Source organism: Paralichthys olivaceus, chromosome 7 (assembly GCF_024713975.1).
Source record: "Paralichthys olivaceus isolate ysfri-2021 chromosome 7, ASM2471397v2, whole genome shotgun sequence".
NCBI classification, from domain to species: domain Eukaryota; kingdom Metazoa; phylum Chordata; class Actinopteri; order Pleuronectiformes; family Paralichthyidae; genus Paralichthys; species Paralichthys olivaceus.
This window is the reverse complement of record NC_091099.1, coordinates 20,123,844-20,138,367: the sequence shown is the minus strand read 5'-3', so window position 1 is coordinate 20,138,367 and position 14,524 is coordinate 20,123,844. Positions and strand designations below refer to the sequence as shown.

Sequence of the window (14,524 nt, the reverse complement as noted above, 5' to 3'; positions counted from 1 at the left end):
GAATCTTGAATATGAATGGAACATTAAAATTGAACCTACATCATTTTGATTTCATTTTCAAGTTCCTGAACAAATACTCAATTATTATATCATTGTTTAAATGATATTTAAAAAATGAGGGATCAGGGATAGCGAAAGCGGGGAACTAAAAATAAAAAATAAAAGTGTTTTCCTGGGGGCGGAGCATAAAGTGAGACGGGAAGTTACGGGCAGTTTCCATGCGTCATACGTAATGTAATCTGAGGGCGGTGCCTTTGCTGAGTGACAGCCGCTGCGACCAATCACAGCCCATCATGACGTCAGGTTGGTCTATGTTAAGAGGAAGTTGCGGCATCGAGACATTCACAGCTTCGACACCGACGACGACACAACACTGACAAACATGGAGACAACACAGGACCGCGTCTGACGAAGCTAAGCGACAACATGTCTCGGACTCACCGGAAAATGAAGCGACAGCTGCTCGACGTCTCTCTGTCACCGACAAGTTCACTACAGCGACTAGTTTTTGACGAGGAATACCAGAATACGTGAGCGTTTAACCGCCACAGGCCGAGAGGAAGAAGAGGAGGAGGAGAGAGAAGAAGTGAAAATGTCTCCGACTGTCGGTGTGGATCAACCAGCGGCCATGGAGAGATTCGGTAGCGGAGGGATGGCGCTGCTGCCTTGGACCAGACAGATGCTCACCGTGATGTGGGAACAGCTTCGGCTGCTGCTGCAGGTCATCTACTGCAGCTTCATGTCCGGTGAGAGCAAACTGCACCAACTACTAATACTGTTGACTTTAGCATGGGAACATTCAAATGTGACATAATATGTGAAGATTAACATGTCAAGTTCAACATGTGAACATTCATATGTCAGGTTCAACATGTCAGGTTTAATATTGTTTGGTTTAATATGTGAAGATTAACATGTCAAGTTCAACATGTCAGGTTTAATATTGTTTGGTTTAATATGTGAAGATTAACATGTGAAGATTAATATTTCAGGTTTAATATTGTTCGGTTTAATATTGTTTGGTTTAATATATCCGGCTTAGTATTGTTTGTTTAAATATATTTGGTTTAATATGTTAAATGTAACATGTTCTGTTCAACATGTGTGTATCCATGTGGTAAAGTCTAACTGCTGTGATGTGTTCTCGATGATTACGCAATAGTGAGTTGGTTACATTTAATTTGTTATGATTCAAATTCTTCTAGATCAGACAATGCAAATACAACCTGTGACTTATTTATTCTCTGTTGAATTCCAAACCATTCTAACACTTTCTTCTTGTTTTTCCAGTTTTTCAAATGTTCAGGTTCGAGGTCCATGTGAGAATCACAGATGAGATCGGTCAGCACATCCAGCACATGAGCACGACAGCGAATCCAACAGATTCCTTCCTGTTCTCCTCATTGTTTGACGGAGACAACGGCGTCATGGTCGGCGGCTCGAATCCCCTCTCTGAGTTCTGCTCTGATGTTGGCGACCCCTTTGCAGGAAATTCCACTGCTGAGGCCCTGCTGTCCAGTCTGTGCGCCGACGACCTGTGCTGCGGACTCGTGGATGACTTTGTGTCCAGAACGGCCGGGAAAGAAGAGGGCATCTTTCTTGGCTTTGCTAGAGACTGGAACGTCTTTGTGTCAAGCAGCGACAGCTCCGGTTCAAACGAGGCCTGTCATAAAAGACGTGAGAAATTCTTCAGAGAGGATCTTTCAAAAACAAAAGTTGTAAAACAGGACACGTCAGAAGAGGACAGGAGTTTTGACTGCAGTAGTGAGGAAGACCAGAGCGTAGTAGAATTTGACAGTGAGGAAAGTAAGGCACTTTGGGAGTCCCTGTCAAAATCGAGTGATCCTTACAACCCCTTCTTTTTCTCTGCGTGCATTTCAACAAACACAGGCATGGGCAAGATTAAAAACCAAGCGAGGGACAGTAGCGATACTGACATCATGTCAGGACTGAATTTTTGGCTCAGTCGCTCTGACAGCGAGAGCAGTTGGGCCAGTTCAGATGATTCGAACCCTGATGTGGACAAAGAGGAGAGTGAGAGGCTTTGGGAGTTCTTCAGCAGTCCTGCAGACCCCTACAATCCCATGTGCTTTACCGCCTGCACAGTCGGCAACACATCTCTTCAAACCCCCTCCACCAAAGTCTCTAAAGTACAGGCCTTTCTTCCTGCACCCCCTTCCAGGTCAGACACTGATGACGAGAGCAGCCTTCCTCCTTCATCTGAGGATGATGAAGGTGGGCAGCTGTGGAAATCTCTCTTCCAGAAGGACGATCCGTTCCACCCTCTTAACTTTCAGGCTTGCCTCCAGAGCTCGACAACACCAGCACTCCAGTCTGAGGAAGATCTAGATGCACTTAAAGTTCACCTCACAACAAATTCTCCCACGACGAGCAAGAAATGTGAAAAAGACTCAAAACCTCCCAAAACATCCAGCAGCAGGCCGTCTCTACCAGACAGGCTGTTAAAGCATCACTCCCACCAAGACAAAACACTGGTGCCATGGAAGAGACCTGGACGAACACATCCGTCGCCTCCAGAGGAGAGAAAGCAAAGCAACGCCTGCACCAAAAAGGTGATTAACTAATAATTACTCATAGCTGCACTGCCAGACAGGATTAGATGAAGCATGAAATGAGAGCCCTGTGGAGTAAAAGTGTAAAAATAGACTTCCTGCTAAATGCTGCAAAGCTTTTGAATGAGCTTTACAAGACAAAGCTTTAAGATTGTACACAACTTTATTCTGCTGTAAACCAAATAGCTGAAATTGAAACAAAGATGGACTGTTAAAAAATTGTGTCTTAGGTTTTAGGGTATTAAGGGAACATTTTATTTCTACAATGTTTTTGATGATGTTTTTCCCTCGGCTTGGTTGGTCTTAGTTCAGATACGGAAGAGGACGTGATCCTGTATTTGGGGCTGATAGATTAATATATTCAGGGAGTGTCTTCTGCTGACTGAGTCTGAAAGTCCGAGATAAGAACCAATTTCTGTCGTCAGTCAACTCGAACTGTACTGTTCATTGTGTTAAAGGTCCATTGTGTAAGATTTATGTGAAAGGGAACTATTGGCAAACATTTAATGTAGAATAATCCTCATGATTTTTTCACTAGTTCGTTTCATCTAAATTGTATGAATTGTAGTTTTCTTTACCCCAGAAAAGGCCCTTTATATTTAAATACTTGATATTTACATGGAGGGGACCCTCTCTAGTCCAGTCTGGACAAACTAAACACCTTTTAAGTTTTTATGACAACTGAAGCTACCCCAGGTTCTTTTTCATGTGTGGAACAGGAGGGTTAGGTGAGGGGTGTTCAGCTGCAACATGCAGCTTCAACACTAGATATCACAAAATTCTACACATTGAACCTTTAAGCCAAGATAATGATTATCCTCGTCATGAGTAAGCCGGTCATGTGACTCAACAGAGTCAGCAGAGAGTTGGACTAAAGTCATTACATTGTCATTTTAAAACCATGTGAGTTATTTCATCAGACTCCAAAAATAAATCCTGAAAACATGTCTGAATACACGTCTGTCTGACAAATATCAGTGCTGGAAAGTACCTGCTCTTTCTTTTTGAACTTGTAGTTTAACACATGCCCACATTAAGTGGTCAGAACCATTTCTTTATTGTCTCTTTTTACATTAAATTGTCTCTTTGTTTACATTAGCAGCTGATAATAAGATCAAGAAGTTCACATCTTATGACATCATCTGGATAAATCCAGCAATGTGTATTTATTATTGTTTGTCTTCTTTTCTTCTGGATTTCAGGTGCGATTTTCTCCTCAGGTCCAAGTCCATGTCATGCGGACCTGGCTGTTTGCTCGCCAGGCGTCTCGTAAAGGACACTGGGAGGAAATGGCACGAGACCGGGACCGCTTCCAGAGGCGGATCCAGGAAACGGAGCGGGCCATCAGCCACTGCCTCACTCAGCCCCACAGAGAGAAGATGAGGGCGTACCTGGACGGTGCCTTGAAATAAATAATTGAATGTTTTATTTCATTTTTTGATGAGAACTTGTGATTGGTTGCAATGCAACAGTGATTTTGATTTGGGCCAATAAGAAATTTGATGTTAGGCCAATGTCCATGTTCGGTGTCGTGTTGAATAACTTTGTACCACAAAAGGTTTTTTCTACATTTTGTGACTGTTGCACTGACGGACATGTTCTCATATTATCCTCAGAATTAATGTGTGGAATGTTGTTTTTGTACGCCTTATATACCTGACCTAGTAATGTAACTTGTGTATTTATGCCCTATGGAGCTTTTTTGATGGTTTAGCTGTTTGTACGTGTTTTCATGTGACATCAAACCTCAGTGGTGAGTCTAGAAGGTAAAGATATTAGATAATGATAATATCATTAAAAAACTGAGCTTTGCAGCACTAAGTGTTTTGAACTGTTTTATTTAAACAACTAACTAACCAGCTAAAAATATAACAAGTTATGACTTGAAATGGATGTTTCTTACATAACTAAAAGTGAAGATATGCAACCAAACAGCAAAACGTTTTACTTCAATTTGAACTTGAGATCATACCAATGTTTTTGCTGTCTCCAGGCAACATCCACTGAATACAGCAATGGCCCTTTCCACCCAACCAAGGCTTGGACTTGGCCAGGAGAGGCTGTGATTGGTCCACTGCTCCTGTATATATATGTATATGTATGTATATATATATATATATATATGTATATGTATGTATATATATATATATATATATATATAGTATCATAGACTGTACAACTTCCTCTTGCTCATTCAGCTCTCCACTAGGAAGCTCACCTGCTACCGTTGTCATTCAGAAACCAGGATTGTGACAACCATCTGCCGTTTACTCTTTTTGAGCAAAAAGATAGTAAACAAGACCCCAGAAAATCAAAATCACAACAATCCAGGATCAAATTTGTTAGTGGGTTGTTTTAGTACAATATCCAAGCAATAGTTCAGTTCAGTATGTACTGAGGCTGCCACTGCAGCAGACTCAGGTGGGACACACCTTTTGCATACATTAGTCAGGGAATGTGAGGAGACAAAGTGGAAGTAACACAACACGAGGAAGCCCCGCCCACCAGCACTGAAATGTAATCAGTTTAACCTGTCACCCAGTTTACACACACCCAGTCTGGGTGCAGGGTTTCCTGAGAACTCACTGTACAGAGCAACCAGAGAACACACTGACCTCTGTGACTCACTTGTGGGGAGGCTGAAGTACAGCTGCCATGCTTCATTAGTGCTGTATAAGCACTGTCCTCTCACACTCACGTACTCTTTAAAAATCAGCATCATCAAAAAAAGGTGAAATGTCAAATCTAAAAGCTAAAAGCAAAACTGATTGGCTGAAGTTTTATTCATCTTTATGCATGAGACCTCTGTTCCAACATCATTGTAGTGGCTGTTCTCTTCTATAGTTAGGGCCTTTTTCACACTAAGATGTTTGTGCTGTTGAAATAATAATTATATTTTTAACCTCAACATCTGGGAAAAGCTTTCAGTCAAACATAAACCAAACTGCAAATCATCAAATCGTGCAGAAGTAGTCACTGGTGATGTGATTCGCTTTGTGTTATGTGTATAAAATATATAAGATCCAGTTTAATGTGTGCAGCAGGTGGATATTTTTCTAAAGATACAAAGAGAAACGATTGTAGCTTAGACAACTGAGGGCTCCTTTATCGCCTTATCGCTGCCTTCTTGTGTACCTAGTCTCCCACTCTCTCTCTCTCTCTCCCTCTCTCTCTCCCTCCCTCTCTCTCTGTCTCACACAGACAGGGTTATAATTTCCCTGGGGGCTGTGAGTCTCCATGCAGACTGAGTGCTGTAAGGCTGCCATAAGACAAGGGTTAAAAACACCAAGCATGATGAAATGACTTCCCTGAGGGATGAAATCAATTAGCAGGTCTCCACTGCTCTCCTCACCTCCCACACACACACACACACACACACACCTACACTTAAACACACACACAGAGCATGGTGCAAAGGTGAGCAATCACTGACACTGTTGCTGTGTCAACCCAGCGGTGGGTCTTCTGCTCATGTCGTCACACTGCCTCCATCCCCTGTGTTGCTCATGTAATTGATCTCCTGCTGCTCTTGCCCACTAAGAATAAACTCGGGTTCTTTGGTGACATTAGTGGCTCCAAATGAAACAAAAAAACAAAACAAAAAGATTTCTCAAACATTTTCTTAGATGTGAAAAATAGTCCAATTTGTAATATTAATGACTTGAAGCATTTTAGATGTTTCACAGCATCATTAGTTTGTTAGGGAAATATCTGCCCCCAAAAGTGTGAAGGAAAGAAAAACATGTCAAGAAACATTTCAATCAATTCAAATACTGAACCAGTTTAATCAACCTGAGAATAAACACATTCACCGACATCTAGCCAGACATACAAGCAACCAATCAGCCCAAAGTCCAGTCTAGAGTTTTTAACTGGTCTTATATACAGTATGAATTTAAAAACTAACCCGGCATGAAAAAGAAAATGCATCATTATTTGTACTAATTCAGTTAGAGTGTCTTGTGTGCTGTACTTGTTGTGAGGACCTTGTAATCTGGGGCCTTAGTGTTTAGAGCTTTTCTTGCATCATAAACATGTTGTTTACAACCATCATAAAAGTGTATTTCTCCATGATGCAAGACAGAGGAATTGTTTGTCATGAGCGTAGATGTTCCAGATGCTCTGTCTTTGTTCCAGAGGCTTTGTACGCAGACCTGATGACATTGGCCGTGAGCTGAGAAGTGAAAAACCCTCACTTTATATTTGTAATGTGAGAGGTCAGAGTGGTGGAGCAGAGGGGGGGTGCTTGTCCATCTAATCTCTCCCAGCCTGACATCCCTGTTTGTGATGGTGCAGCTGATGGAAACACTACATGGTGCTTTAATCCATAGTAAACTCCCAGTGAGCGAGCAGCTCGGGGTCCAGCTCAAGGACACTTCAGCAAAGACGCATGTGGCTATTGGAAGTGGTTGAACCTGTGACTTCCCACTTGGAGCTTGAACAAACCACCCTCTCGTGCGTTATTGCATCCACTTTCCCCTTTCTTCTCCTCCTCTGGAACCCACTCCTCTCTTTGTCTCCATCTTCCTCCTCCTCATCCTCTCCCAGCATCATTAGCTCTGTGGCCCAGACGACCCCGTCTCCAAGCAACCGGCAGGAGTGGCGAGGCATTGAAAGGATTGCAGGTGATTGCAGCAGCGGCGGAAACAGTAGCACACACACACACACACACACACACACACACAGACGGCTGGCCCTCTCACTATGGCTGCCAGAGAGAGGTATCTCTTGGGTCACAATTAGCTGATGATGCAACCCACCAGCAGCTATTGTGTCTGATGCCAGCTCATACAGACAGACTGCATGTAACGCAAAAGAATTACTTGTTCTGTGTATTGTCCAGTGTATTGTAAGCAGGCTACTCAGTTCACACTCAGTTTGTGTATATACAACACATACAACCCCCTGACACAAAATCCTCTCATCATTTATCTTGAATGTGAGGCGTGCTCCTTCTTCCCAAAAGTTTGTGTAATTTAAACATGAATATTTCACTTATATTTACCTGGTCTGGCTTGGTGTTTCACTTCAAGGTCCCTTTAAGTGGCTCCAGGGGCCAAAATAACCAGTGGTGTAGTTTCACTTTAATCGGATGAAAACAAACAGCAGTTTATATTAAGAAACTCCCACTGTAATTATCACCCTGAATCATTATTATCCAAACATGTAATCCATGTAGTGAGTGTGTATGTGTAGTATGGTGGTGGGTGTGGTAAAGACTTATTATTATGTCTGACAACACCCAGACACTAAACACAGTGTGCTCACTGCTCAGTGTCTGTCAGGTGAGTATGAGTTGGTGTAATGTTACAGTAGAGCCACTGGGGGACACACCTCTCCTCTGGTGTATGATACCACACACACACACACACACACACACACACACACACACACACACACACACACACACACACACACACACACATTGAACAGTGACAGTAAGACAAGGTCACAAAAGTTCCATGACCATGTGAACCTCTTTATTTCCTCGCTATCAGACAACAAGTACATGTAGTTTGTGTCAGTTGTCTGGATCATTAACAGTTTCGACGTCAAAACAAACTTGGTAACATGCCCTTTAAAAATGTAAACATTGATATCAGCAGAAAGTTCACAAACATCTGAAGGTTTTCTATATTTGTTGGAAAATGTTTCACACTGGCACAACATGGATTACATGTTTGGAGCCTCCATATACAGCGAACAGCATCATCATCACCTATACATATTTAGACATACAGCATTATCAGTATCTCAGACTAAATAAGGAAAACACACACTCTGTGTAGCCACTTATAAGCAACTGTACTCCTCTGTATAACTATGCTGCCCTCATGTGGTTACACCGGCAAGATCAACATTAACACAAAAGGTTTTCAGTCATTTGCTGTTCATTTGGAACTTAAACAGCAACATAAGTCTGCACATGGTTAGAAAAAAGAACACTTTATGGTAGTTTTGTGACTGTTTGTGGTTGTTTTTTGACTGTTTGTGTTTGTGTTGTCTCTCTGTGGTTGTTTTGTGACTGTAGTTGTCTTGTCTCTCTGTGGTTGTTTAGTTTCTATCCTTGTTTTGGGGATTTGTTGTGAGTGAAGACCAAAGACCACAAACCCTCTGACCCCCTGTCTTGTGCCTGGGAGGCCTGTTCATTAAGTCATTAATTTTTACTGCTGACTCAGAGGTATTTGGAGAGATTAAGAGTTAGGATATAAATATACCAGTGTATTCCAAAATGAACTGGAAGAAAGAATTGTGTAAACAGGAAAATGATCTTAGATCAACAGAACAACAATTAAACTTTAATCCAAGCTATTCCATTAAGCTGCTTTGGGGGATTTGCAGCACTGATCCAGCTGATGGATCATCTTCTGACTGACCAGCAGCAGTGGTGAACATATTGAAGAACTGATCTAATGATCATAAAGCCTCACATTCAGACTTCTGGAGTTTCTGGAATTTTCTGGCAATGGATGATGAAGAAATAAATCAGCTGTTTAGAGTGAAGAGGTTTCTTTTCAGGAACAGAGGGATCTTTTTTGCAGGAATTCATCCTGAGGAGTCGTTGACATGTTTCATCAGACAAACGACCACAGAGATTTCTCAGCCTGGAGAGGAATCTGTAAATCGTCATCTAAATTAAATTGTAGAGTTTTGACACGTCCCTGCTATGTTCCCATCAGTCTGTTAGTCAGCCGAGGTTTTTGAATGATAAATGAAAGAGTGCAACCTTCAAATTAGTTTCTCATTCATCATGCTGTCATCCACACACACTTACTAATAGAAGAGAGAAGAAATTCTAACAGCAAACGGGAAGAGTCCAGCAGACAAGAGGCCTCGTTCTTCACTCAGTGGATTCATCACAATTAGTAATATGAAAAAATAAAGGCTGTAATATTTCAATTTAGACATCATGTCTATAAAGGAGGAAAAATCCCATTTTATTTGAGTCAGTTTAAACATGTCGACTTCCACTGCACATTATTAAACGCTGTGGCCATCTCTCCAAATTCAGTTTAAAAGACAGAGCGTCATGTTGGTGTGATTCACAGTCTCTCCCCTCTGTCCACATACTGTTCAGTTGGTAGATGATAAGAGGTAGATCTTCTATAGACTGTTGACACTGTGGGCTCCTATATATGATATGTGAGTAAACACAAGCTGGATAATATCTAACTCTTGCTCCTGTGTGGTTTGGAAGCACCTTTATGGTGCATCTCTCTGGGCAAAAGTCAATGTAAATGAATGTAATGCAATATTATCATCAGGGAGGTTATTTGTGTTGTGTAAGCCAAATTCTCAGCTGATCTAAACACATTTTTCCTGTTACAGCCTGCAGAGTTTGATGTCTCGCATATATATAGTTTGAGGAAAGGAAAGTTAGATTAGTTGTCAGTCATGTAAATTTTTACTTCAAGTAATCTGATCGTATAGAACTTTTAGTGTTTTATTTTTTTGCACTAAAAGCACAATTTACCCTTGTGTTGTAACTTGCCCCAAAAGAGAGAAATGTTGTTCACTCCCCAAACCTGGGAGCAGTTTGTTGGTTTTATTGCTCTGCCATGCTTGGACACATTTGATTTACTCGCTGGCTTGTTGCTGCTGCTTTAAGTCTAAATCAGCATCTGATTTCAAACACGTTTCTTTTATGCTTTTCACCTTATTGTATATTGTTGATATTTCGATGCTGGATGTGACTTCCACCAGAGGGAGACAGAGTAATGCGGAAATGCCCCAGATTGTTTTTGCAGTTTCTACTGAAGAGACTCAAACTGCTTATCTAACACTGAAACAATAAAATAATAAAAAATAGATTAGAATAAAATTACTTTTTTTTTACTTCAAGTCACAGTTTTCTGGTGAATTATTTTCACAGGGACAGAATATTGTCAGCTCAAGGTTCATCAGTACGTTAATCTTGCTGTGGTGTCGTCACGGTGAACTTTAGAATTTATGTGAAACTGTAAGAACACCTTGGACTGCTGAAGGAAAGTTAGTAAGTGAACCATGAGTTCAGAGTATTCAAAACTATACCACTGACACATGACCTTGGGTCACTTAAAAGACACTATATACATTTTATCATTATTTTTATTATTATTATCATGGTCCTAATGTTTGGTTTTGTGTTACTCTTTGGAACATCAACGATAAAACACAAAGTCCCGGAGAAAGATTAGAGAGAACAAAAATGTGAGAACTAACCATTTCACTTTATAACAGTCCATCACTTTTGAACAACAGAAGCCCTAACTGATAAGAGCATTTCTGTTTCTCTGATTGTTGTTTGGAGTCTAAAGGTCAGATGCTGAATCCACCAGTCTCCCTCAGGTGATAAACCGAGTATTCTAATGTTGGAAGCCTGAGCAGGAGTGGTGAAGCTCCGTCTGGACTGCAGGCTCTTACACAAGTCACAAGCTCTTGTACGGAGCCGGGCCATGCATTATTCACCGCACATTTACATAAACTGTGAGCATTGCTGGATTTCTTTTGCCACCTGAGGTTTTTGTTGCTTTGCCAACAAATGTTGATGCAACGTGGACAAGGGCAAAGATCGTCAGACTCATCCCTGAAAGCCTTGGTTACCCATTACACCAAGAGAGAGAGAGAGGGGGGGGGAAGAGTCAGAGGAGGAGTTCCAGTGTTTCTGCCCACCTCACCTCTCTCTCTGTCTGAGGGCTGTTTTCTGAAGGCCTGACTCCAGACCAGGCTTTGTTGTATTGTTAAGTAAACCCAGGTTGGATTAGCCATGATTTGCTTCAGAATTCCTTTATTGTGAGGAAATAGTTGTGCGTAATCTGCTGTTCTAACAAATAATGATCGTAGGACCTCGATTGTTACTTCCCTTACTGGTGAATCAGCAAGAATATGGAGAAGAGAGCTGATATTTTCTGTCTTCAACACAACAAGCAATCATAGTTTTATCACCAATCGGTAACTCCTCAGTTTACATCACACCTACAATACAATACATTCAAATGATCATTGTTTTATTCTGGTTGGATTGCCAGATGGATGGATTTTGTGAAATACTTTCAGCTACAAATGCCGATAAACCTATATTAGTTTAAAATATTTTTTGCAATTTTTGTTTTTATCATCTCCAACTTCTGTTCTGACAAGAAATTGTAACAAAAATGAATATAAATAAAGCTGTAACACCAGAACTCTCTCTATGAGCTACTGTTGACACTGAGGCTGAGCAGGATTTATGTGTGACACATCTTTAAATCACAAAGGTAAATCATACTTCAGTGACTGAGGCCTTGCAGATTAACCCCGTTTATCCAAATTAAAATGTGACACAGGTTTGGACTGTCGCCTGCCAACAGGAACTGAGTGATCAAAATGTAAGAACTCACTCTTTCATATTTAGGCAGCAGGTTTCCTCCGAGCTGTTTTGTCATTTTGAAACTGTAAAGAAAAAAGTGGGAGACCACCTCTGTGATGTAAGGGATTAGATGGTGGCAGCAGGCAGCCACAATTTAGACCGTAGATTGAAAATATAGATGGATGACATGTCCTCCTATTAATATAAGCTACACTAATAAACATTTTATTGTAACAATGGATCAAACGACTGTGTGTACAGTCAAATTATACAGATCAGAGATCAGAAAGCAAATTTAAATCCTATTCTTTTGTCATGAAATCAAGTTTATAAGCTCTGGTGGTCTGATGGTTTTTGATTAAATTTAGATTTTGTTGTTTTGTCTTTTTATCTGTGGAAACGATTGAATGATAAATGAAAACAATCATTGTTGATGTCAACTGACTTACGACACCGCACATATTTCTCGGCTAGGTTTTTTTCTTGTGGATGACAGACTGTTATTAAAAAGGTGAAGTCATGTGAACACCACACACTCACATCTATAAATAAAATCTACAGTCCTTCAAGGCAGTGGTGAGTCATTCCCCAATTTTTTCTGACAACAACATCAAGAAGTTTTTGCCTTCTCAAACTGAACTTTTTCTTTTTAAATCAATAAAACAACCAAAATCCATTTAAAGCTTACTTCAGATAATTTTGGATCCATCACAATAATACTCTGTGACATGAGGAAATTCTACAATTAGACAATCTACATGAAACATTCATGCAACATCCCTAACATGGACATGGTAAAACAGACACTTGCACTTCCAGGCTGAGTTTGACATGTTACCAACAAAGAGGCTGAATTTCTTCTGCTTGCATGTTTTTTTAAAAAGAGCGAAAAGCAAGTAAACTTGTTTTCTTTCAAGCTTATCCAGTTGCTGCTTTTTAGACTTATTACTATAATAAAATCTCCTACAGGGGTTGTTCTCTCAGACACGCAGGATATAAATGAATCATTATTCAACTTCTACTCTGATTCATCTGAACGCCCAACAGACATCTGGGAGCAGGACAACCCTCCTGACAACATAAACTATCCAACACTTGATGAAACATCTCACAGCAACAGACCAATCTTAGTTTGTGAGATCTACGAAGCCATAAAATCAGGGCTAAATGGAAAATCCCCAGGGCCCGATGGATGTGCAGTTACATTTTATACAGGATCCCATCGTATTTGCCGTGAATGACGTACAATGAATCTTTTTTGAACGGCCGGCTGCCAGGAAACTTTCTCTAGCCTCCATGTCAACAAAAACTTCCTCCATTAATTATATTTCCAGACTCTGTATTATTTTATCTTTCAAATTTTAGCAGAGAGATGAATCTGTTGTTAACTCACAGATCTGCACATGCTTTAAAGGTTCAGTGTGTAGAATTTAGTGACATCTAGAGGTGAGGTTGCATGGTGCAGCTCCTCATCTCACCCTCCCCTTCCCAACATGAAAGAGAACCTGTGGTGAACTTCAGTTGTCATGAAAACTCAAAAGGTTTCAGTTCGTCCAGTTTGGACGACAGTAAAAAACATGGCGGCCTCCACAAAGAGGGCCCCCCCCATGTAAATATAAAGTATTTAAATATAAAGAGCCCATTCTATGGTAAAGACAACAACAGTTCATACAATTTAGATAAAACACACCAGTGAAAACATCTCTACGATTATTTTATATTCAATTTCTAGCCAAAAATTCCTTTCACCTAAATCTTACACACGGGAACTTTGAACAGCAACAGGCACCTGAATACACACACTCACACACACACACGCACACACACACTGCAGTACAGTACTATTAGCTTAGACATACTGACGTGTCAGCCAGGACACTTGACTGCATAAAGTCTCTCATTGTTCTCCAGGATGTGAGCACTTTATCTTTTCACATGAATCCAGAGCTTTCAGCCGACCTCTACCTGCCCTTCAGCTCACTCTGCCTTCTCAGGAGTTTCTTGTGTTGTTGTTAAGTTGCCTCCAAAACGAGTTGTGTGTCTTTCCAAGTTCTCCAGGGCTCCAGGGCACCGTACATGAATTTCAACTCTGCTCCTCACCTTTTTGGAAATGATTGTTTTTGGCAAGGAAATTCATGCTGAGCGTGAACTTAACAACAACTCAGGTGAGCTGTTTTTCTTTCAAGTGCGGATTTCCAAATAACAGGGCTGCATGGAAAACGTGTGGGGTGGTTGTTGTGAGCACGCCACCACACGTCTCCAGGACGGGGAGTCACTGTGGAGTATGAAATTCCAATGAGCTCAGAGTTCCTGATGAGTGACTCAGAACAAACGAGGTCTGACAAACTGACAGAGGCTCTTATTTACCTTAATGAGCCACTGAGGAAAACCCACAATAACCTGTTTGCTGCATGTAAACACAAGAGCTAACTGACATACCAGCACACTGAGGTTATTGTTGGACATTAGCTTCCCACTGACATGTTAGTTTATTATTACAGTCTGGGGGCTTTAGCTTCACTTTTGGAGAGCAGTCATGTCGTGCATCTTCATGTACTGTTGAATGCTCTGTCCCACTCTACTCCTCAGCCCTACCACTTGGCCCTACTCCTTTGTGAAGGGT

The 14,524-nt window shown here is 41.0% G+C and overlaps 1 protein-coding gene across 2 annotated transcripts; it reads left to right on the top strand.

The window, feature by feature from the left end:
• The first annotated feature begins 329 nt into the window (after nucleotides 1-329).
• Nucleotides 330-4,390, top strand: LOC138410781 (protein phosphatase 1 regulatory subunit 15A-like). 2 transcript variants are annotated; one of them, XM_069527889.1, is made up of 3 exons: nucleotides 330-746; nucleotides 1,291-2,573; nucleotides 3,776-4,390. In XM_069527889.1, exons 1-3 carry the CDS (start codon nucleotides 593-595, stop codon nucleotides 3,983-3,985), a joined length of 1,647 nt encoding a protein of 548 aa, XP_069383990.1. In that variant the 5' UTR covers nucleotides 330-592; the 3' UTR covers nucleotides 3,986-4,390. The 2 variants fall into 2 exon arrangements, with proteins under 2 accessions (XP_069383990.1, XP_069383991.1); XM_069527890.1 differs by having other exon boundaries at nucleotides 341-950; nucleotides 993-2,573.
• The last annotated feature ends 10,134 nt before the right edge of the window (nucleotides 4,391-14,524 follow it).